We start from the raw sequence: 24,552 nt of genomic DNA, 5'->3' as shown, positions 1-24,552 counted from the left end.
GAAAAAATTTAACAAGAACAAAACCCCACAACACCACCAAAAAAAACCCTCCAACACCAACATCAAGAAAAGAGTGCAGTATCCTGAATATAAGGGAAATAATGTGGGTATCTATTGTTTGGTTATGGTCAGAATAGTTGAACAGGACACTTCTGATCATTGTTCTGAATTTAAAATTTTCCTTCTAGATTAGAAAAAGAATGGGATCTAAATGACACATTTTCCTGATAATATGGATGTCACTTTGTGACAACACAGAAGCAGAAAAAAAGCAAAGCATTATACAAAGAACTCCTTAAATTGAAGAGAAACTGAAACAGACTCAAACTTCCAGTTAAGTTTGTAATTTTTTACATTAAAAAAAAAAAGCGACAATTTTTTGGAAATGGATTCCAAGCTGAAGACATGAGTTTATTGAATGTCTGAGAGATTTTTATTCAAATACAGTTAAAAAACCACATCATCCACCAGTACATCCCAAACAGTTTACAACAGGGAAGTCTCCAGTATTCCATACAACATAGTTTACAGAAAAGAAAATACAGCACCTAGGTGTGAAGATTATGTTCCACTTGCATGATGCACAATTAGATTATCACTTCATGAAGAGTTTTAAGTCAAGTCAGAAGAACAAATTACTAACATACAGTTTTATGAAAAGCTGGATTTCTGTGTCAAATTCCCTATTATTTAAAAGATCTGCTCAGGCAACAAAGTACTGTTTCTAGTAAACAAATAATCTAATCTATGCCCATCAGATGTGTTGTTTAACATAAAATGCTATGGAAATTCCCTTGAGAATTACATAAGCAGCTGTACAGTATTTTTTAAAAGTCTGTTTTCCTCAAACTACATGTAGTTTTCCTAGTAAATGTAAGTAAGCTTCCATTTAACTACTACTAGTTTTAATGGATTTGTCACCAAATATAGCAGTGTCAAATAGTACTGAAAGCAAAGAATGTATTCAAGTTTCTGGCATCTTTTGCTTGCAATGAGATTTTTTTGGTATTAGTTATATAACAGGAAAGGAGACTATCATGTTCTGAGAGAGAGTTGTATACCAGCAGTTGAGTAGTTTCTGTTTAAAATTCCTGTGGAGAACAGAAACTGATAATACCACACTTCTATTAAAAGCAGCTAAAATAGAATCTTTGTATTAATTCTTTTACCTAGTTAGACACTCTAAAGAGATTAAAATTAACAGTAGAAATAAAAGTATGCAAGTACCAAAACTGAGAAACAGCTCAAATTATCATTTTCCATAACAGCATTCTAGCTTTGAATGCTGAAATTTAGTTTAAAATACAAATAAAAATTTAATAATTCTGCTATGGATTTCTGGCAAACAAAGTCTGCTTTTGCTAATTTAATCTATTAAATGTGGCCTACTTTTACATCAATGAAAAGGTGTCAAACATCACTCTGAGCAAAATTTGAAGCATTCTGAGCTTTCAAAAATGGTGACACTATTTCTACTTATTCCAGGCCTTATCTGATAAACAGTACCACTAAATTAAAAAAAACCAAAAACGTAATTTACAGTTTACAATTAATTACACCTATTTGTCATCCAACACATCCCTTTAAAAATGGATTCTTTCATATTCTTAATGAAAACTTAAAGAGCTCTTTCTTGCCTGTCAGGCAAATCACTGCTTGTGCAAATTTAAGTACAGTACATTGACCTAATGTAACAGTGGACAGATAGCAAAAGAAGAAGTGTTCAGCAAAGCTGTTGCACACTGACTTTTTCAGTGTGCAGAGTATGTCTACAATAAAGTGCTTCTCTTAACAAGTTATATTAATAGTAGTATATATAGATGTTTACCTAGTTTTAAAGCTTTAATTCCTTAGTAAATGATTTGGTCTCCCTGTACACCCCCAATCCCGCAAGGCACATTCAAAACACAAGCAAAGCACTGACTGTGAAGGATTAAACAACAATTTGAAAAACTAAGTGGTAGTAAACTACTGACTAGGTTTGTAAACAGTACCATCCCATTGAATCTCAATATTCATGAATTATCAAAGTGAGTTTCTGTGGGAGCAGCTGCTGAACCCCAGATTTAACAATCAAGGCAGCTTTCTTAATAAAACACTATTGTGCCTTAGTGTTTTGGTGTGGAATCCCACCTTTTTCATCACTTGAACAAAAAAAAGTCACATTCGATGCATTTAAACCTGTAGCCTTAATTTACAGTGGCTGGTTTAGATCTATTTAGTTTTGGGGGTTTGTTTTACATGTAGATGACATTTGCCTCTTCTGTTCAAGTTGTGCTCAGTACTCTTAAAAGATTTTGGTTATGTTGAAATAGAGCTGGCCTGTTTTTTTTTGGAGGCCATAACTTTGACCTGATAAAAACTGACTTGATAGGAGTAATTAGCTTCTGTAAAACTAAAACAGCATGTAGGATCAAATTCAGTAATTATTCTTTTCAGGTTCTTTTAAGACCAACTTCCATAAGTTTCTTTAAAAAGAACATTACAAACAAAGTCCATCACTGCAAGTGATCTCTTACATAAAATATTGAAATGGGACATGCTTCCACAGATGTTTCACAGAAATTAACTCCACCAACATCAGACAGAGCTTACAAAACCAGTCCAAGTGCTCTCACAAGGTACACATAGCTAAACATTTTCTTCATACCACAGAAGATGATGCTCTATGAGCAAGAGGCATTCTACTGCTCTTCAGAAAAAGATCATATTGAGTTTATTTTGTCTTTCTCAGCTCTTGCAGCAGAGCAAACAATACTGGAAGTATCAACACCAGAGCTCCAAGTTTTCCTCATTTGACATTCCAGTTTACCGTTTTATCACCACCTGCTCGTATGCTCCAGATCCTGCTCTGAAAGTTTGAAAAAAGTTAGTTTTCAGTGTTAATTTAAATGGAAGTTAAATAGCAAGAATCACCTATCAGCAAGTGTATTGTTTAAACAACCCAACCAACACCCCTCCCAAAAAACAAAACCAACCAAACAGCAAATACCTAACCAGCTAAATGTGGAGGGTAGAAAATATTTGTCATTATTAACATGCCATGGAGTCACCTACACTTTAATGCGCTAAAGAGATTTTTTTGTACTACAATCAAAATGAACAAAGATCAGTGTTACTGAACAAAAAGTTACTGTCGGACTTCACTAGAATTTCTTAAACATCACATTTAGGGTACCCATGCCCACAGCTATATCATATGCAGCTAATACTCTTTATATACATTTATATATAAACAGATTAATGTGCCTAAAAACCCCAGAAAGTGATTGTCATCTTACATTAAGATACAAGAAAAATGTATTCAGTCTTTTGTTCTCTCTGAATTGTAAACAAAACTCTCTCACCTCCCACCTGACAGCCCACAGTGCCTGGTTTTCCCCAGGAAATTGCAATACTGTGTAAAAAAGTAACAGGGCAAGCTCTGCCTTAGTACAGTATTATGCCTGGACTCTTCTGGCAGCTGCATTAGGACAGATCTCTGTGTGCTACAGGAGTGTGTTCTGTACCCTTTCGCGTGATCCTAGACAAGTATTGGTGTGCTCAGTTTGCAGATGAGCTAATTAATTTAACCATTAGTATTACATGCACATATAAAATGCAATTATTTTATGCCTTTCAATATATTATCAACTGCCTTTATATCTAAGTCCATAGTAATTGCTGAAATACTGAGGCTATTCTGATTTCTTCAGCTATAAAATTGAGTTACATTGGACTGCAGAAGCACAGTATTAGAACATATTCTTGCCTGGTGTTCATGGTTTCTCATCTGAAGATTAACACATTCAGGTCAAGTCATATATCAGGGTATTTGAAGAAATTTTAGAGAAGAAAAAAAGGTCTCTGGTTCTAAACAATAAAATAATCTGAAGCAGATTATCAAAAGAGTTTAGGGCTGCAAATAGTTGAAAGATGAGCAAGCCATTGAAACAAGTAATGTAACAAATAGAAATAGGATTTGTGAGGAAAACTAAACTGAAGAAAATGAGGCGTGTTATCAGGAACACCTAACAGTTTGATACTGTAAAGGCAGATGTGTAAAACACTTAAAATTTTCTTCCCAAGCCAGAGTAATGTAATAAGGCTGTAGAGCTCCCATTTGAAACCTGTGTCTGTTTCCTGTGTCCATACTGAAACATTGCTCGTATCTGAAAACCTTGGAACTGAGACTCTTCAGAAACTCTGAAAGTTATAATTCTTATGGCTGACACATCAGTTCTGTTTTGGAACTAATCTATGTGTCCTATTTTAAAAATTGACAATCTTGCTCTTTTGTTGCTTGTAAATGATACAGAATAGAAAGATACAAAGGTCAAGAATGTAGATATAGAATGATTGCTGTAGAAGATGCATTTTTATTTTGTATTGCCTATGGATTAGCTGTTCAGACTACATACCTGTTAGGTAGATGGTGGCTTCCAAAAGAAGTGCTTCCACCAGGGCCCACAAATAATCTTAAACCTTCTTCTAAAAGGCAAATGATTAAAATATGTTAGCTTTGTTTAATGTTGTCCTAGCTAAATCCAAGTAATTTTAAATCTACCCGTTTTGCAGCTGGCACTTTCAGATGCAAATACTTTAGGTAATGAAGAACCAACTCCTACATGGTGTACGTTGGAGGAAGTACTTTTGTCACAGATTTGCACCTGCTCTTTTGGGCTTAAAGTAATCATCTGGGAAAGCTCCCTGAGTCATGTAAGGGTATTTTCAATATCTGGTAGCTATGATAAAGTAGAAAATGTAGCACAGTCCTTACGAATACAAACAACAGGGACTGTGAAGGGAGTGGGCTTTCCTAAGGCCTGTAAGGTACATAAATTGTCCGTAAGCTTCCTTATTTATATCCATACCTTCTGCACTGGAGTCTAAACTGAAGTCTTGACTCTGGAGTATTTTTTCAACTATATCATCAGCATCAACTCTAGTGGCATCAACCCTCTTCAGCTGTGACTCCACAGAGTCTTGCTTTACAGGATGTCTGCTGAAATAAATATATTTAGGCTCTTACACATGATAATTTACTTGTGCTAGATAAGGTTGTCAGATTAAGCATACCTGCTTTGTTTTTCTGGTGGTGCATCTTCAGTAGATGTATCAATATCAGCTTCAGTTACTTTTGGCTCAGTCTCTTCACACGGCTCTAGAATACTTCCAGTTCCTGTTGAGGTACTTCCCACTGAGGTACTCCCCACTGAGGTGTTTCTCCTGTGGCAGAGTTCAGACAGACTGGATGATCTAGAATGACATGTACTATATCCTGTTGGGAAAATGCAGGAGAGATGGGTTAGGTATGTTCTTGACAGGCCAGGTCCATCCTGAAAGCAGAATTTGTGTTTTGTCTTCATATAAAGGGACTTTCAAAAGCCTTATGAATGTATGTGCATATATCAACTAGAAACTGACTTCAGATTTTGTATTCTAGCACTTGCCATTTTCTTTTTGTTCTAAGTAATTCCTGTTTATATCAGAACAATTAGAATGACAAATATCATCCCCTTCAGCTTTTAGAGCTAAGTCTCCATTTTTTTTACTCATGGAAGAGGTAAAAATCTAATTCAGATATGTTAATTGGAGGGAAGAAAGGCAAAAAGTCTTGCATATGAAGAGATGATCCAGTGAATCCAATAAATTTTAAGAGGGAAAATATGTTACTGTTGCCACACCTGAAACTTCTTGGAAAAAGCTTTTAATGCAAACCGTTTTCAAAACATAAACTTATTTTCGACTGTCTAAGCCAATGAAAGAAAAATAATCCCCGACAACTCATGACAAAATTGTGAACAGCTACCTGACAGTTTTGATTGCTGACTTGCATAGCTTGATGTTCTGGAGTGTCCACATGCACCAAGTTCATCTGGGACTGAGGCACTCTTTGATGAGACATCTGCAACATGGGCAAGTCACACAGTGTTCCTAAAGCCAACTTTATTGCTACTTTGCCAGTAATCTTGATTAGAGTCAAAAGTCATTTCCCAGAGGGATTAGAGATTTGATTCTGATTTTCTACAAACCTTTTGAAGATTCAAGTGCTGCAAAAATACCATGCATGTTAATTAATATACATTCTTTAAAAAATAAAAATCATAATATGTATCTGAGCAAAACAGAGACTACCATTGGGTTAGATAGATATGTATGAAATGTGGTTGTAGATTTGTCTAGTGTCAATATTAATGAGATGATCATTCTTTCTCCAGTATCATAGTAGAATGTTGGGCCAGATGTTTTCTCTCTGAAAGCTAATCTGCTTAAAAACTTCAGCTGTGTTTGAAGCAGAAGCTCACAAGCCATGTAAGAAGGTTCCTTTGCATGCCTACTGTCAGCATCCCTTTCAGATTTGTAGTATTTTGAGCATCTTGAAACTATGTGACAGTTATACAAGCATTGAAAAATTAAGAGCATTATTCTATACCTGCTATACCCAAATGTGCTACTTTTAAGTTTTCTCCACCTTTCCTGTCTTCATGCAAAGACTCTGATTCTCCAGCAATTGCTATAGATGTTGCTGTGGAAGGAGGCCTGCAAGAAAAAGGTGATTAAGATTTGCTGTACTTGTAATCCCTCCAGAATGATCAACACATAGTTTTCTTTCAGATATTCTGGCATCATTCATACTATGCATCAAGTTAACAGACCTACAGTTCTTTTCAGCAAACATGCTGCCTAGTCCCCCATTAAGGAAAATAAAAAAAAAAAAAAAAAGAAGTTTTTGCTATTGAGCTTAAGGACATTTTACATAATCAATCTGCTCAGCCCTCAGGCTTCTGGGGATCCTGGGAAAGGCTCTTCCTTTCCTGATGATTGGTGGAGTGATATGTCTTTAATTTGAAGTTGTTTCTTATTTTTTTAAGTGTATGAATCACAGGATAGTTTACACGCTAAGAATATATGTAATTCAGTACTTGAAGGAATACATTAAAAGGTGATAAGTATAAAAAAAAACCTGCAATGTGCACAACAGTTGGCCAAGTTGGCCTCTGTGCTGTGACACAATCCTGGCTTTGTTTCTTCCCTGTCATAGAGTAGGAAATTATTCTGGGCTGATAACCCTCACAATTAATAAAGGAGCCTATGGCACCATCTCCATGTATTGCATTCTAAATTTTACCTTCTACAAAATTAGAAAGCATCATGTATGACATAGTTTAAATTTTGGTTCAATATTAAAAGTTTTTAATAAAGCTCATTGAGTTAATACCAAGACCCAAAGAGAGATCTTAGTAAATTATTAAACCTCTTAGTCTGTGTTTTGCTAGTGCAAAATAAACTAATTAGAAAATGACAAAGTACAAGCAGTCTCTTGCAAGCAAATACAACCAAAATACATTTCAAGATGTTATTTAATACTTTGTTATTTTCTATGTTGGGAACAAACTGATGGCCTGCATACAAATGGGTATTTGTTGACATTTTTAGATTTGACATAGTCAATAAATTAGTCACTGTCTTCATGTAGAGTAACACAGCCTCTTTTAGGTTATGTTTGAAAGTAAAGAGAGAAAGAAAAAAGCACTTCAGTGCCTTTGTGAATTTATCTGCATAACATATATTTGAAAGCAAGAACGGAATGACTTCAGGGATGTCATCCCAGATCAAACACCAAGCCTTCTAGGCTTCTTCATAAAATATGAATAAAATATGCCAGATGGTGAAACTGTTTTAAGGTTTATTTTTCCTTCTACAAAGGACATCTGGAATAGATAAATTGTTTGTTCTGTTTGTGTTGAAAGTTTGTGTTCCAGGAAATGGTTATATCACCAGTTTGGAAGAAAATGCCAAGTCTGAATAATTTAAGTAAGAGATTTTTTCCTAGGAATCCAGAAAGCTATTTAGGTTCTAATTTCAACTCCTTCAGTGCTAGGCAGTAAAAAATTAATACACTGCTTTGTTAGTATCCAGGACTAATGATTAGTTGCCTTTGAGGAATTGTTTATCACTTCTAGAGATGTAAAAGAGGTTCTAAGTAACTTGGGATACAGAAAAATTTTGCCCAATCAGACAAATTCTGATAATACCCTCTATGCTATTTATTCAGTAAGCACAAGATGAGATTGTACAGTTGTTCAGTGTTCTGTTCTTCTCATTAAAGGTTAATAGAAGAGAAAAGAAAGAACTTTTAGTGGTGCAAGGGGATATTGAAGAGTGCTGTGGAGAATCACCTAAGCAAGACTGGTACCAAACCACAGCACAACTATTATACTTCCTTAACTACAGATGAAAGAATCCTCAATTTATAGCAGTGAATTTTCCTAGCTACCTGCCCCTCAGATGTTACCTATTGCATCTTTTACTAAGCTGCATAATGTCTTTGCTAAGTAAATATTTGTAAGTGCTTTCTCTTGTACTAAGTCATATTATTCTTCTGTTGGGGGTTTTTTGCAGATGAATATTTCAAAGTCATCTGACACTTGTGAATAAAAGGTATAGCAGTACATTTTCCAGACATAAGTATTAGTCAGATCACCCTGTACTAAGTATATTTATATAAAGTTGCTGCAGGAACAGTTTCCCTGAAGTGGTTTATTTTTTTGCATTACAGATGTACAGGTGAATATTCTGTGCTTGATACTAAGTACCCAACATCAAGAACTATGACACTTCTACTGGCAGTTCTACCATGTTATTGTTATTCAGCTACCATTCCATTTTTTGTGGCTTTTTTTTTTTTTTTTTGATACTTTTGCCCGATTGGAGAAATGTAAAAACACAAATTAGAAGTGTAATTCTCAACATGGAATGTACGATCAAAACATCACCCCACAGCAATTTTTTACAAACTTACATTTTAAAGCATGGGTCTCCAGACATCAGCTGCATGTTGATCAAAACCTACACATTAAGAAAACAGAATCCACCATCAGAAAAACAAAATTGTTTGTGACACATACGTGGTCATGAAAATAAGTTATATTTGCCACAAATGTTATATTTAATGAAAATAAAATGCCATAATCACACGGGCAAATAAACACACAGGAAAAAAACTACATTGTTTCTCTTAGGCATATAAACAACACAAAATACCATTTAAAGTAACATAGTTACACGTACAAGATTCTGAAAAAGACACATATATCAAGGAGAATCTTAGAATTATTAATAATTAAGATGGCTTCAAGAGAAAAACAAAGCCAAGAAACCTAAAACCTGAATGATCAAACAGAACATTGTTTAGACCAGTGGGTGCTGAAGTATGTTCTTTGCTGAGGGTTCAGCAAACTGCTGGCTCTCAGTGTGGGTTGTGCTAACATCAGAGACAGCAAAAGCACACAGGGTAAACAAACTATAGGACACAGTGCATTGAAGGCTTGTTAGGCAGGCCAAAGCCATCCATTACAAGTGTTCTGAACAGTCTGTGAGTGTCAGATCAGAAAGTCCATGCACAGACTGTATGCTGAACAATGTGGAAAATTAATCCCAGTGTCCCGGTAGGGAAAAAAAAAATTACTTGAAACAATCACAGCATAATTATTTTTAGGTTTATGGGGCTTATTCAGTTATTTTAACTCTCTGGACTAAGGGAAGAGGATGTCGGAGTGGGTGTCTTGCAAGAATTCTCCCCAACTGTTACAGTGATTATTATCAAATAGAAAACAAGAAAATCCCATGAGTCACAGAGGTATTGAAGGTGGCTTGTACATATATAAGCCAACTAATAGATTCACTCTCAAAGACACACAGAAGGTTGCCCAGTCTTGAAGATACCCTACATTAATGTGTTCATTTTTCAGCTCCCCTTAGACTAGGAACACCTCTTAAAAGCTTTTCTTTTACAGCTGTCCAGCTCCATTTCAAAGATAGGGCAAATTATATTTTTGACTGTATGGATTTTAATGATTGTTTCTAAACAACAGTTTTGGTTTTACTTCAAATAGCTTTCCTTCCAAAAAGAGGTTCAGCAAATAAGTTTTAAATTTCATTAAGTGCTCAATAATAGCACTTGTTCTCTGCTTTATTACTTTAAGTATGATAAAGGAAAGAAATTACTTTCAGAATGGAGTTGTCTTGTCTTGTATTTTTGGTATCATAACCTTCCAGTAAACAGCGACGAGTGGTATTTCCTGATCCAGCAAATTCTGCTAGATTTAGATCTGCAAATCCCAGCTGTTAAGAGAAAATGTCAATTAGTAGTAAGTATTTGGCTAAATGAAGGTACTTGCTAATTACTAATTGAGTACCACTCAATAGCAGTTTCTTTCAAATATGTATACGAGAATGCCCATTTAAGGGAATGGACCGAGGCAAAAGAGCAGAAAACAAACCCAGAGGGTAAAATTCAGCATAGTTATATTTTCAGTTAAAAATTTAAAGTGCCAAGAGAGAAAAAGAATGAGGAGAGTTTTATTTATTTGTAAATAAATAAATAAATATGTTAATGCAAATGTTTACTTTGACTAACCCTTTCCGCATACCAGCCCAAAAGATAAAAAGTTTTGGTGGTATAACATTGTTACATACTTATTAAACACACTGATTGAAAGTTCAACCAGCACTGTGTCACTATAATATACATTATGAAGTCATGGGTATTAAGTACTATTCTGGAATTACTTTAAAAGGGCATAAAATGGCAAGAAAGAAAAGCTTATCTGTAGGCAAAGTCAGCTGCATCTCAATTTACCTTTGCATATGCCTTTCCTCCTTTTAATTCCTAGGGGAAAAAAAGGAAAAAAGACACACCATTAAGCCATTAAATATACTAACTCAGGTTTTTTCTTAATTTTTTTTTTTTAGAAAAGCAGGTATTAATCTTTATTTTAAAATATCTCCCCAGACATTTGCTAGACTATGCTGTTGTCATTTAGACCTTAATACTCATAATGCCTTTGGAGCAGGCCAGCAAGACACTGTTGTCTTGGAGAGAGGAATGGCGAATTCCTAATAAATTAGTCAAACTAAGTAATAAGATTACTACAAAATTTTGACTAAAGGAATACATGATGTGGTTGCAGCTAAAATTTGCTTTATGAAGTTTATCAGACATTCAAAAATTAAAACAAAGGAAGAATGAGTAAGGAAAGAGGAGAGGAGGGGGAAAAAAAGCTGCTTACCTTCCGTACAGACACCCTGCAAGTGCAAGTATCCAGAATCCCTGTTGTGGCACTGGCACTGATCTTGCACATAAAGAAGAACTTTTTCTTCCAGCGGACACAATTTGCCTGTACTACTTCCCTGCAAGTAGAGAGCACATGCTGAGTGTTAGTTGCACATACACTCAGAACTACACACTGCAATAAGACAGATCAAGAACAAACACTGGTTCCCCTCCTTGTAGAATGGCCACTTCATGCAAATTGCTGTCCCAGGCATGAATTATAACAATAATCCCCCATTCTGCTCTTAACAGTGTAGCATGACTAATAGCCGTTTCAAACCTTTCAGGCAATATTAGACCTCCAGAAGAGTTCAACAGCCATGTGTTTTTTCAAATGAATGAGAGTGTAATTTCTGCAGTTTGGCTCAGGAGAGTGAAGTCCTCCTGAATATCAGCTCCCAGGCAATGTCTCCCAAATTGCTGAGCTTTGCAGTGCGCTCAAGATAGCATCTTTGACAAGTAGTGTTTCAGTTCAGAGAAAAGGAGAGGCATACAAGCAAAACTACATAAATTTGAGGAGATGATGCGTAGTAACAGACACAAAGTAATGCACTTGGGGCAAATGAGAATTGCAGCTACATACTGTGAGCTTGCCATCTGAGTGAAAAAGCTGACACATCTGAAGGGATCTGCTTCTCACAGGAGGATAACAATCTGACAGTATGATGCAGTGAAAAAAGGGAGGAGGAAGTATGCTTTCAGTTATGAATGTCGTTTTATAAGGCTCAGACAGAACACATTCTATTTGGGTAATTCTGACCAAGAACAGATTCCAAAATAAAAAAATCACAGTGAGGACAACTAGAAAACCCCTTATCTTAAAACACAAAATAAAACCTGATAATTTCTTCTATCAGTCTAACCACGGAAGTACCGTCTTCATATACAAACATATTTCTCGTTTTTCTTCTTCCATTTTCCTAATACATAAATTCCTATGTTTTATACTAACTTCTGACAGCAGCTTATTGAAGAAACAGTTTAAAGTCTTTAGCAGATAGAATCCCACAGTTCTGCAAAAGCTGGAGCCAGAGTTCATCACGTGTATAGAAAAATGAAGAATTGCAGGGTGCTCAGAAAAGCTCCCTTTGCTGTGCTGGTGAGACTGCCAGCTCCAGGGCTCACTGGCACTGCAACTTCCTAAGGTGGGAATAAATCAGCCTAAAATGAGTCAGTGTAATGACCAGAACAGACTACCAGATTCTGATGATACAACACTGAGTCACATTCAAGCATGTGACCTGGAAGGAACATGCTCCGTAAACACCGTGATCTACTCTTTATCTGGGATGTTTTACATTGCAAACTTTCCTGTATTGTGGGAAAAAAGGAATTCCATCCTGCTATCATGTGAGTTGTTTGAATGCACAAAAGAACAAGAATTCAAAAAAGGCAAATTACAAATAATTACATCTCTATTGAAACAGGCTTAGACAAGAAGATATCATGTGAAATTCACCCTTAAAAGGGATAATAACTGCTAACATTTGTGACACATATAAAACAGTGCCACTAAATTGAAAGAGTTCACTTGTCATCCATAAAGGTCAGAAAATCCTTTATCCTTTCTCATTACATCTGTTTGCTAGAGAAGGAGGACAGCAGTCATCATCATCCTTCCCACCCTTTCCTTGTCACCCAGGACACCACTGGCTCTACCAATAACACCATCACTTCTGCTGCTATTCATCATTTCACTAAGTTCTCGGAGTGCTTTTGCTTTTGTAACATTTCCAGTTAGTAATAATGAAACTTTTTTCCACTGGAAGTGTTCTTGTAAACTCATAAAGTCAAAGCTATGTGCCAACATCTTTGTACTACTCAGTATAATGGTTCAAGTTGTTTCTGCTTCTCAGAACAGCCTTCTGTCTCTACAGCAAAGTCAAAGCAGCTGCACATTCTCCAGTTACAGTGTTCCAGACCACTCACATTGCAGCAAAAGATAATGCAGTGAACATTAAACGTATTTTTGCTTGTAAATGCAAGATAAATGTAAGTAACATCTGCTTGAGAAATGCAAGTATCCTTAGAACCTTTAAGGATTTTGAATTTATTTCAATATACTAGTACTACTCTATGGGTATAATGGTTCAAGTAAGGAAGGTAGCATGAAACCACTCTGCTTTCGATAGATTCAGTCCATTCATATCACGGGCCAGGATTTACAAAAAAGAAGTAGAAGTGGCAGTAAAAAGGCTTCAGTTCTGGATACTGATGGTCTAATTTTTTTTTTTTTTTAATAAAATCAAAACCAGGAATTCTGCTTCCTTCTTATAAGGATACCAGAAAAAAAAAGTATAATTAGTTTCTTTCACTGGCATATAAATCACAAGATATTTGAAAATTTTGTACACAATTTCAAAAAAGCAAACCAAACAAACAAGAAAAAACCCAAAAAATCCCACCAAAACCAAACCAACTGCCCCTATTGCCACTAAAGAGTTCTTCTAATTCCACTATATTAAAAAAATGATGAATTTTAATTCAGAAAATTTTTTAGTAAAGAGGAGTACCATCTAGTTATTCCCATTGTCCTGAAAAAAAAAAAAAAAAAAGTCAAATAATCAGAACATTTAATTTCAACAGTAATATCTAAATTTATAAGATTCTTAGTCAAGTGCCAGGCCTTTAGAAAATAAACAGCTGTATTGATTGGCTGCTATGGAAATGAACCCAGATAACTTCTGGCAGCTATTGCTGTGCTGCTGCACGCTGGGGAGAGCTTTCCGTTCTGAGTCAGTTTCCTACGAGCCTCCCCGTCACTTTACCACATGCAAAGTAAACCACTTGTTTTCTTAATCAAAATGTATCTTAGTTACCAAAATGCACTGGGATACATAATAGGCTGTAGTACTTTGGTGTAATTGAATAAATGCTCTGAGTAGTATGTAACCAAAAATGAATTCAATAAACAGATACTGTAGGATAAAATTACTCCAAAGTATAATGTGTTATCATCACTGTTTTTCCTTTTGAGGGACAATTTTACATTGACTCAATTTCAAATGCAAGATTTAAACTGTAATCAAGTCCTTATTTGTAGATGTTTTGTATACTGTACACAACTGCCACTTAAAATGTTGAATAAAAGTATTGGATTTTTCTTCTGACACACAACAGAGAAAAAAGTAAACCCAAATAATAGACAATCAATCCTTATCCTGTCACCTCCTCATCCTGAAGTATTAACAAATTATGGACTTTTTTTTAAGGTGTTTATGTTCATCAGTTTGTTTGTTCATTTCCATATGGATAAAATCTATGAATAATGGCTTGTTCCAGAAAATAGCTACAAACGCAAAAATAAATAACTTTCAAGGACCTTCAATGTCATGGGGAAAATCCCTTCTTGCTAAATGGAAAAGCTTTAGAATGAGAGGCTCTGAAATAAAGAAGCCAAAACTCCTTGTGGACATTTACCAAAAGACTGTGTTCCATTAATCAGAAAATTTACTGATGTTTTTATCTGAGTTATTCTAAACAGCCTTAGGATCTTTAGCCATATGGGGATGATTATGTTAAACTGCTTGTGTTTGTAGTGCAATATTTTAGATTTATTGGTCACCAAAGAAACAATAAATTGGGATAATTTGTTTTAAGATGCCATTCAAGCTTTATATCACACTACATTCACATGAAAATACTTCCAGAACTACTTTTGGATTCAACTGGATCACCACACTTCTTTATGTCAAAGACAGTGGTGTTTGCTAATGCACCTTACAGCGTGTGAACAGAGCATGAGTTATCTACTCACTGTAAATACTGTGAAAAAACAGCTTTTCCCCTACATGAGGTAAATGAAAATATTATTATCTTTTAAAGCCGGTAATCTGATGAGAAAGTCACCTAAGTTTTGCTTGTTTATTTTAGAAGAACTGTCATGTTGATAAGATGGCCTGAGAGAAGCGAGGCTGCTGCAGGTGCGCTGGTCAGAGGTGAGCACAGCGAGGTGAGGAGGGTTCCCGGGGAGCGCTGGGCTGAGCAGCACGGAGGCTGCTCCATGCAGACCTAGACAGAGACCTGGCTGCGGCTCCAGGTATCCCACCTGCTCCCAGCCCAGCTCCAGGTGCTGACACCGCAGGCACAGGGATCTCTGACTGCTCGTCCCACCCCAGTGGGTGGCATTTGCTGTGACCCAGCTGGACACTCCAAGGTGCTGGACCCAAGTGCTCTGGCGCACAGTCTCTGGGCAGCTGCTGGCACGGTGGACACACAGGGCCAGTGACCCACCGTCCCACTGCCATGGCATAAGTGTGCTCACTCTGGCCTCTCCTGCTGCTGGCAGCCCTGTGACACTCTTGACTCCAGTTGCTGGCTCTCAGACATCTCCCACCCCATCATGCACACTGAATAGAGAGCCCTTCCCCAGGAAAGAGTCACAATGTTCTTCAACAGGAAAATACAGCAGACATTACTAATTAGAAACAGATTAGACAAATGCACCAACCAGCAAACTCTTTACATCCAACTGGCCCTTTATTCCCTTTACTCCCTATTTTTCCCCACATTTGTTCCTCAAACTCATCCCTTCCTCCACCTTTAGTTCCTCCCCAAACTGTCCCATGATAAGCCTCTTCTCTTGTATCCCATGATGTGTCTCATAGACAGCAATCCCCCTTGGTCCAAAACATGCCATAGTTTTAGTTCACCGTGGTGGGTTTCCTGCCTGGACAATGGGGCTAAGGGTCTCCTGGGACAGCCCTGGGAGAAGCCCAGAGAGGGTGTCCCCTTGTCCAAGCCCATAATTTCAGTTCCCCACCCTCCTGTGCGTCCCTGGGCTTGTGGAGATGGGCTTTGATGTCCTGATGGTCCCTGTGACAGGACTGGGAATAGCTGGAGCTGAGTATTATTTTAGGCCCTCCACCCTCCCCTGTCTTTGCTGACTGCACTCATTTGTGGGTGTGCAAATGGACTTATATCACCTAAAGCTTCCTTTGATCGATCCCTCTGTGAGTAAAGTTAATACAGGTAGCTCTGTCCTTCTGATAAAAATGTAGTACTTAGTAGCCTGGAGTTACTTTTAGTGTACAAAATAGTCTTCTAAAATGGGAGCAATATCCCATTCATATAGATATTTTATATGTATTTTTAATATATGTAACATCTTTCTTCTGCAGAAATCTGGAACACCTAACAAAGGCCAGTGTCACCTTACAGACAGGAATTAAGGCATTAACCTACAATCTAACAGTCTAGTGATACTATCAGTGGCTTCAGGTTCAGGTACTGGAAGATTCAACCTTTCCTAGGCTGTCTTTAGTATGAGGAAGGAATTGTTGGATACAGAGTTCTCATTTATACTATACATTAACACAGAAGGCTTTTGCATGCAAGAGTCAAATAACTTCTTGCACTCCTCCTATCCGAAATCTGCTTGTAAGTAAAATTCATGCAGTGTCATAGCTGAGGGAAATATACAGGTACCCATGCATCAGGGTCCTGGAGCAGTACTAAGCTACATTTTAAATTGTTATCCAATAACCAAAATGCTAAATTTAGGCTTCATATAGAAAAGTGCATCACTTGGAGTGCCAGAGCATGAGCTCCAAAATATATGCTGTAGCAATAAGCTTATGCAAAGCTTTAATGTATTTCTCCATTCAGGAATAAATTCAGTTTACTTTTCCTTTAATATTTTGTTTTCCTCATGCCTGAGGCATATAAGATGATGCATTTTCTCCAACAAAAACATTTTTTCCTAAGCATTGCTACAAAACTGAACAAAACAAGTAATTTACACACAGAGCTGCAATGGTTCACAAATTTTAGGACTAAGCAAACAGCTGGCTCTGCAAGAAGAGCTCCACTTGTTTACAGTGCACAGCTCCACAGTTAATTTGCTGTTAGTACATGCAAAATTCAAACAGAGTAATAGTTTTCTATTCCACATGTTTTTACTCATAATAAAACAGGTTACATTTTTAACTAGCAGCATTTCATGTCAACAACTTCTTATGTATAAATTGATTGTGGATGCAAAACTGCTGGTTACAGGTAAATGCAGACACCTAGAAGGGAATTAGCACTGTGAAGGGTAAACTGCATTAGAAGAGTGTAGTCAGCAAGTCAGAGGAAATTGAACATTTGAGACTGTATCTGCAGCAGTGTGCTTCGTTTTGGGGCCTTCTTGGCAGAAGACTGATGAACTGAAGCAAGTCCAGGGGTGTGTGAGATGAGGGTCTGGAGTCAGGGATGAATTCTTTTCTGATGCAGGAGAATTTGGAAACATGGGATTTTTACAATCTGATGACGAGGTGAAGGAAGATCTAATTGCCATCTACAGCCATATCTACTAAGATAGAAGATGGAGCCAGACATTACTTAGTGGGGATCAGAGAAAGGGGATCAGAAGCAAAACCAAGGTAAATTCCAGTAAAATAAGGGAAAGAATGTTCACAATAAAAGTGGTGAACAGCAGGGCAGGTTGTCTACAAGAACTGGCACCTCCATTATTGCAGATTTTCTAAAGCTGACAGGACAAAGCTCTGAGTTTCCTGATCCAACTCAAATTAGTCTTGCTTACAGCAGGCAGCGGGACTGTGTGATCTCTGGTATTCTCCTTCACCCTAAATTATTCCATGAACAGAAATAGTCCTTAAAATATGAAGGCAATCAGGTGCTATAGTGCTTGCAAATGGCAGGTTTGTGGCAGAAATATACTGTATTTCATGTACTGTGCTGAGGTCAGGGGAAAAAACCAAACCAACACCAGCTCTTTTAAACCCAAGTGCCAGCTCTGCATAAGGCAGGCAGCTTAAGCATGAAAGCTTTTTCCACTGTCTCTCCCTCTTTAACAGATGTCTGTCATGTATTTCTTCTTAAACTTCTTTTTGTGACATCTTAGCTGTTAATACATCTCATCAGTTCTTAAAATTACAGTTAGGGAAGTCTCCCAAGACTGAGCCCTTTTTATATCTGCAATAACCAGTTATACCCCATGAAAAGAGCAGATTGTACAAACATTTTGTTTTCCTCCACTGTATCCCAAAGATGAACCCCTTCAAAACTAACATTCTTTATTCCTCTAACTATTTGTTTTTTCTCAACCATATTTTTAAATCAGTTCACTAAATACATTTTACTGTAACTATTAATGAAAGGAGAAGTACAAAGAAACTACATGTAGAAAAGTTGTACTTTGTGTAGAGAACTTCTCCTTACCTTTTCCTCCCTACAGAGGACAGTGTCTGAAAGCTGCTTAACCAACTATCTCTTCACAACTGAGGCAACATTAAGTGGGCATTCAATAATTTGAAAAAAGCAGCTGCAAAATTGCAAGGTGGGATTTTTATCCCACTGCTGATATTCCTCACAGTACTTGAAAACTTATTTTGTTTCAAGTTCCCCAGATTTAAATCCAGTTACAGCTGAAAAAGCTATTAGAAGTAGCATTATCCAGCTCTGAAGACTGTTGGCAGGATTCATACATCATGCAGGAAGATTCGAGTGATAGGGACAGTGATTCCATGGGACAGCTATGTTTTTCTAACAAGTACTGTAATTTAAAACACAGTTAGTTAAGCTGTGTTCCTATCAGGAGAGTTTCTCTCTTTCAAATGCAATAGCAGCAATCAGAAAAAGAATGGTAAAAAGACAACTTGAAGAATCCAGTGAGGCAGAAAACCTACTTGCTGGTGTCACAAAAAAAAAAAAAAAATAGATGCACTTTTAGACAGTTGAGAAGGAGGTGGCCATGCATCACTAGAAGTAAGAAGTACTTATCTGGCAGATAAGAAGTCAATTTCTGCAGAAAACAATTACATGCTCTAGCCTGTACCTATTAGGATTAGGAACATATTCATGCATGATCTCTCAAGACTTCCCCTCACAACTCAAGAGGGTATATAAAAAAACCCCACATTGCTGAAGTCTGTTGGAAAATAAAATGATTTGATGAAAAGCTTGTAGCTCTTGGCCACTTTGAATCTCTGTCTGTCACATACAGCAATCATAATCAGCTTCTTATTTTAGTATCTTCTTGTATAAAAGAAAGAAGATGGAAACATCAGCAGCCTAAATTGTCAGAAATCAGATCTGAAAGGAAGTGGAATATGACCAAGCTGAAAGCTGCAGTCAGAACACACCAACCAAGTCCTTTTCTTGAGTGGGGTGCAGCTGGAAACCAAGCTAAAAATGGAACTAGCAGGCTTACAGCTCCTGTAGCCTCAGTCGATGACTAGAGCATTGAAAGTACACCCTCAAGAAATCAGATCCTTATTCCCTAAATTTCTTGGATTTCCTCATATTCCATCTCTTCATTTACTGCTGATTGAGCAACAGCTCAGCCTATGAGCCTCAGTTATCTGCTCTAGGGACCAATTAATTTTTGATTCAGCCTGTTAGAATGAGGGCAGTTGCAGAAAGCCTATCTACATTAGAATGGCCACAAATAAATATGCTTAGAATTTAGTCAAGTCTGTACCTTAAAATAGTATTTTTTTCTGTTCAAAATACTCATAGGTGTAATTTCTGTCCTGAAATAATCTTGTGTCCTTGTGTGGTGCATTTGCCATTTATGTGCACACCATTTTATGACCAGACAGTATATAGATACACAGTGTCCTGGAATCTGCACATGTATTAATGTATCCAATTTCAAAGAGAGATCTAATGTCATTGGCCCAGAGAAAGGTAGAAAGATGCCTTGCCACACAGGAAACAAGGCTTAAGCAAGGTAAGTTTCCTAAATGAAAGTGAGGTTTGTTAGCATAACTTTGCATCTATCCACAGTCTACTGGCTGAAAATCCAGCCTTTTTTCCAACATCTAAAACACAATGGTAAAGATCCAGTAGTCATGCTAGAAAGCAAGTTCAAAAAGGGGAGGGCAGGAATTATACTGTGTGGCTGATTGTCAGTTTGCTGAAACAACTAAACTGAGCCTCCTCCTCTCCACAATGCCCTCCAAGGTTTTCCCTGGTTTAGAGTTAAAACTTATAACACATTCATTCCTGCCAGAATTTCAAGGTCCTGCTCTTGCAGAAACTCTCAAACATTTTTACCAGTTTAAACACTGCTATCATTTGGCTGGTCAATGTCCTTGGATAAAAATTTTATTTGGCACTACCAAATAAACTACTACTAAGATTACTTAAAAAGTGGCTATTCTTGTCCAGTAATTAAACTTTTAGTGTCATAATCCAAAATTTTCTTTTCCCACGGTAAGGATTCACAGATGTGCATAGAGATGTTTCAAACAGAAGTTTTCTAATTGGAGTTCTAAAAAAGGATATGCAAACAAAAATGCAAAGTGATGTGGTTTCTATTTACACACCAGCCAGATCACAATGTACTGCACTATACATGCTGGTTTCACCTGGTCACAGAATTTCTTTACACTTCAGGCACACATCTGTGGGAGCCAGAAACGTAACTGGATTGTGACAAGTGTCCAGTAGCATGGCTCCTGTCTCTATAATGTATTTCTTAGGAAGCTCTTTCTCAGCAAGGAGCTGAGAAATGAAAAAAAACTAGTCTTCAGTAGCTTGAACTTTTGTCAGTCTTCTTTTAACTCACTTCAGTGATGAAGGTACCACATTACTTGCAGCATCAGGACTTTAATTATTCATACAGCATGATCTGTAGAGGGCTGACAAGACAATCACCTGAAACTGTTTTCATGGACAACTTGCTACTTACACATGAACCCCTGTTCCAAGCCATGCTGCCCTGGGTTTTCATGACATTCTTCTCTGTGAATAGGTGAATAGGCTTTGGAAATAAAATGCTAATAATGTTAGGGTGGTTTATAGACTATTGATTGGACTTTTTTTTTTTTTTTTTTTTTTTTTTTTTTTTACTTTTGAAGGCAAGAGGCAGCAGGGTATTGGTCTGTATGGACACCAACTTGAGAACTTCATAACTTCTCCCAAAATAATTATAGTTTACTAGACCTCAGTAACAAAAATAAAGCTACTAGGAAAACAGAGTCAGTTTCTTCCTGTATTATAAAATTTTTGGAATGAGTTTGTCTATAACTTTCTGAAACAATAGAATTCTTTGAATATCTTTTCTAAAGCTAAAAAGATCACTTCTCTAGGGATATAACTGCCAGCTCACAGTGAAACTAACAAATGCATGCAACTAGAAGATTATGGCCATCAGAAAGTTTGCAACTGATAAGTTTTGAAATACAACCACTCTGGTGTTAACTTAATTTCCTCCTTATTTATTCAGCCCTTTGCTGAATCACCACTCTGAAAATTCATCTGTTAATTCTTAAGCCAAGAGCAAAGGCACTCCCTAAACTGGCACCAAAGGATCACTGCAGAAGAATTTTTTACCACTCTACCAGCACACCCAAGCACTTCTCAGTCCAGCAGGAATGAGTTACACTCACAGGGACCTTGACATACCAGCATATGTTCCATTGCTGTTAGTTTTTAAGCCATAACCCCAGAAAAAGAAAATGGAAGAATTTCTAAGCTTCAGCTCTAACACAATTTTTTACATCAGTTTCCCTACCACACACATTTTACTCTAATGAACCATTCAGAAAGGTATGAATGTAGGCTTTCAAGCATTTAGGTTTAGCATCATAAACAGCAAGGCAGAAAAGACGAAGATCACCATAAAGTATCAAAACCATCTGCTCAGTTGAAAGCAAGTCCTTGGAAATAGACATCCTGTCCAGAAGATGTATGTCAGCCTGTGGGAATGACTTCAAGGCAGTAAGGGCTGGAGTAGGACAGTAATGGCACATTAGTGCCTGAATCATGATTGCTATCATCATCTATTACTTATGAAGTCGCTCACAAGAAAAACGTTGAAGAAAGACACGAAATGAGATCAGAGAACTGAATGATGAACTGAACAACTTCCAACCATACGGAAGAAAAATTTGTCTTCAATTATACATGCTAGTATAATGGAATGGTTAAAATAAGGAGGTTGTAGGCCAAAGATCCATTTTTATTCCTTCTCCTTGATTAATTTCATTTACAGAATCAAAAGCAGATAATTTAGAAAGCTCTGTAACAACAGTATTTTAATAAGAAAATAACTGAGTATTCATGGATTTGTTACTGTATTTTCCAATAATTCTATGATACATTTTCCAGTAAATCTTTTTTGTAATAATATTAAACTAAAATAATAATGGATACAACAAGAACAAGTGTAATGGGAGGGGAATCTCCTTCTCCCCAGACCTGAAGCCACAGCACACACCCTTCCTATTGACAAGTTTCTGCCTCTGCCAGGTACTTGGAAAAAATTAATACAGTGGCCCTCTATTTACCCATTGCTATCGGGGAGCCACTGCCACAACAGATGATTGCTCCATTGCTGAGGTACAACTGAAGGAAAAGAAATAGGAAAAAAAGACACCTGCCTTGCACTTGCATTGCAGAACTGAGCATGAACAAAGTCAGTAATACATGACCTGGGCACTTAGAGGAAAAACTGATGACTTTTCCATGGAACTTAGCTCTCCATGTAAATATTCGCAGAACGAAACACAGCAAGCCAGCGTTCAATAATAAAACAATAAGGTCGAATAACTCACAGGGGACAGCTCAGACTACAGGCTTCGGGACAAGAATTTCTCCCCTCCTGTTACCCATCCGCTCAGCAGCTCCGGCATTATGGCACGTTTTTCCGAGACAATCCCTATCACTCGGGGATTCCTCTCCTCTGTTACTCCGCGTTTAGGAGCCTCATTATTTATTTTACAACGTTACGACTCCAGGCAGCGAGCAGCTACGCGGACGAAGAGTTCCAAGCGCTACCACATGTGTTCCCTGGCCGTTGATGCTGGCAAAGCAGGCGGGACGAGAAGACGGCCAGCCTGCCCGGTGCCACGCCGTGCCACAGGAGCTTCCCCTTCGGCGAGGGGAGCGGCGAGCGGCACGGCCGCAGCCGCCGGGAGCCCCGGGGCAGCCACCCCTCCTTTCCCCGGGCTCCCGCCCGCCGGCGCGGACCGGCTGAGCCCCGGGCTCGCCGTGGGAGCCAAGGAGCGGGCGGAGGGGCTGCGGGGGCGGCCGTGCCTGCCCCGCTCTCGGGGGGACGCGGGCTCCAGCGGAGCCCGTCGGACGGGGGCGGCCACGGCCCGCCCGGCAGAGCCCGGCCGGCGAGTCCCGCAGGCACCTACCGGGAGGACTCCCCGCTGAAGCTGCCCCCGTCCAGCAGCCGCACCTTGCAGAAGAGGATGCCGTTGACGAAGGGCACGGAGGAAAGCTCGTCCAGTTCCAGCTCCACGCGGAACTTGAACTTCTTCTTCTTCATCATGATGAAGGCCATGGGCTACGGGCTTCCCGGAGGCCGCCCCCGCGGCAGCTCCGCTCCGGCCACGCTGCTCCGCTCCGCTCCCATGCCCGGGGCGAGGGCGGGCCGGGCCGGGCCGGGCCGGAGCGGCGGCCGCTGCCAGCTCAGCCCCTGCCGGCCGCGGCGCTCCCGGCCAGCGCTTACATGGCAGCCGGCGCCTCCCTTTCAAACCCGCCCGCCTCCGCCCCGCCCGCTGCCGGCAGCGCCGGCCGGAGCCATGGGCGAGCGCTGCCGCCGAGGGCTCCCACGGCGGCGTGCGGTTCCACGAAGCAGTCCGGAGGCTCTTGAACAAGGCTGTTCAATAACGGGAGCCCGGCCCCGCACGGTGCCCGCAGCAGCGATGTGGCCGCGGCCCCGTCCGAGCGGGGCTTGTGCAGCCCGGCCCGGCAGCTCCCCCGCCTCCCCCGGACCCCGCTGGGCGCGTCCCGGGAGCGGAAACCTCCTGCGCTGCTCGCAGCTCGGCATTGAGACAGCAGTAACATAGCGAAGCATCGTTTAGGCGTCGACATTTCAACTCTGAATTTAGTTTCCTTCTGCTATGATTTAAACCCTACAAGGATCGTGTACAGCCGTTCAACCTGTAATTCACAACCAACGCCGCTTCTGCTACACGCAACAGATGCTCACGGTCTTGTAGAGAAGGAGAGTGTACACATCTGTGTTTACATTTAAGAACAGTCCTGTGGCGTAGATGATTACGGCAACACACAGGCGACTCTCTTGTTTAATGTATAATTCAACACCAGCAAATGCTCTCTAGGGAACAGCTTTGCCTTAAAAAACCATTCCAGGAGATTTAAACATAAAGCAAGCTCTGAGCAGCCTCCATCAGCAGATCAGTTTCCTCTTTACAGCCTTGCGTAAGGAGCACACAGCACGTCTTCTCACAGCCAAGCACTTAATCACATGGGAAGAAAAAGAACTTGTAAGACAACGCATGCAGTGTGTGGAAATAATGCTGCCCCTCATTCAGTGTAAATATATAGCAATATATTTTTCATAGAATACATCCCTGATGAATAGAGGTAGCATAAATAATATGCAGAATATGCAGCTAAGTGTATCAGAATGTCTCCATCTGTCCTGTAGCATAATCCTAGTAAAAAAAAAAAAAAAAAAAAAAAAAAAAAAAAGTAGTAAGGAGTAAAAATAAAAAACACAAAAAACCATAAACAAACATGAAAAAGTG

The 24,552-nt window shown here is 38.7% G+C and overlaps 1 protein-coding gene across 5 annotated transcripts; it reads right to left on the bottom strand.

Annotated features, from left to right (window-relative positions):
• Positions 1 to 390: 390 nt before the first annotated feature.
• On the bottom strand, positions 391 to 23,476 carry EEIG2 (EEIG family member 2). 5 transcript variants are annotated; one of them, XM_072932603.1, is made up of 12 exons: positions 23,191 to 23,437; positions 11,055 to 11,175; positions 10,625 to 10,654; positions 9,991 to 10,107; positions 8,786 to 8,832; positions 6,416 to 6,522; positions 6,015 to 6,032; positions 5,792 to 5,887; positions 5,059 to 5,260; positions 4,854 to 4,984; positions 4,401 to 4,470; positions 391 to 2,846 (listed from the first exon to the last, which is right to left on the bottom strand). In XM_072932603.1, exons 1-12 carry the CDS (start codon positions 23,337 to 23,339, stop codon positions 2,792 to 2,794), a joined length of 1,143 nt encoding a protein of 380 aa, XP_072788704.1. In that variant the 5' UTR covers positions 23,340 to 23,437; the 3' UTR covers positions 391 to 2,791. The 5 variants fall into 5 exon arrangements, with proteins under 5 accessions (XP_072788704.1, XP_072788706.1, XP_030135206.4 ...); XM_072932605.1 differs by having other exon boundaries at positions 23,235 to 23,372; XM_030279346.4 differs by lacking the exon at positions 6,015 to 6,032 and having other exon boundaries at positions 391 to 2,851; positions 23,191 to 23,476.
• Positions 23,477 to 24,552: the final 1,076 nt, after the last annotated feature.

This window comes from Taeniopygia guttata, chromosome 8 (assembly GCF_048771995.1).
Source record: "Taeniopygia guttata chromosome 8, bTaeGut7.mat, whole genome shotgun sequence".
Classification (NCBI taxonomy): domain Eukaryota; kingdom Metazoa; phylum Chordata; class Aves; order Passeriformes; family Estrildidae; genus Taeniopygia; species Taeniopygia guttata.
The sequence above is the reverse complement of the archived record's forward strand: the minus strand, read 5'-3'. Positions and strand labels throughout refer to the sequence as shown.

What these genes read in the sequence shown, in the direction of transcription:
- EEIG2 (XM_072932603.1), bottom strand. Translation starts at nt 23,339, where the DNA reads ATGGCCTTCATCATGATGAAGAAGAAGAAGTTCAAGTTCCGCGTGGAG. An exon ending in GGAGACCCATGCTTTAAAAT is followed by an intron (nt 6,523 to 8,785) that starts GTAAGTTTGTAA and finishes TTTTTCTTGCAG; the next exon opens with GCCTCCTTCCACAGCAACAT. An exon ending in TTTAGACTCCAGTGCAGAAG is followed by an intron (nt 4,471 to 4,853) that starts GTATGGATATAA and finishes TTTGCCTTTTAG; the next exon opens with AAGAAGGTTTAAGATTATTT.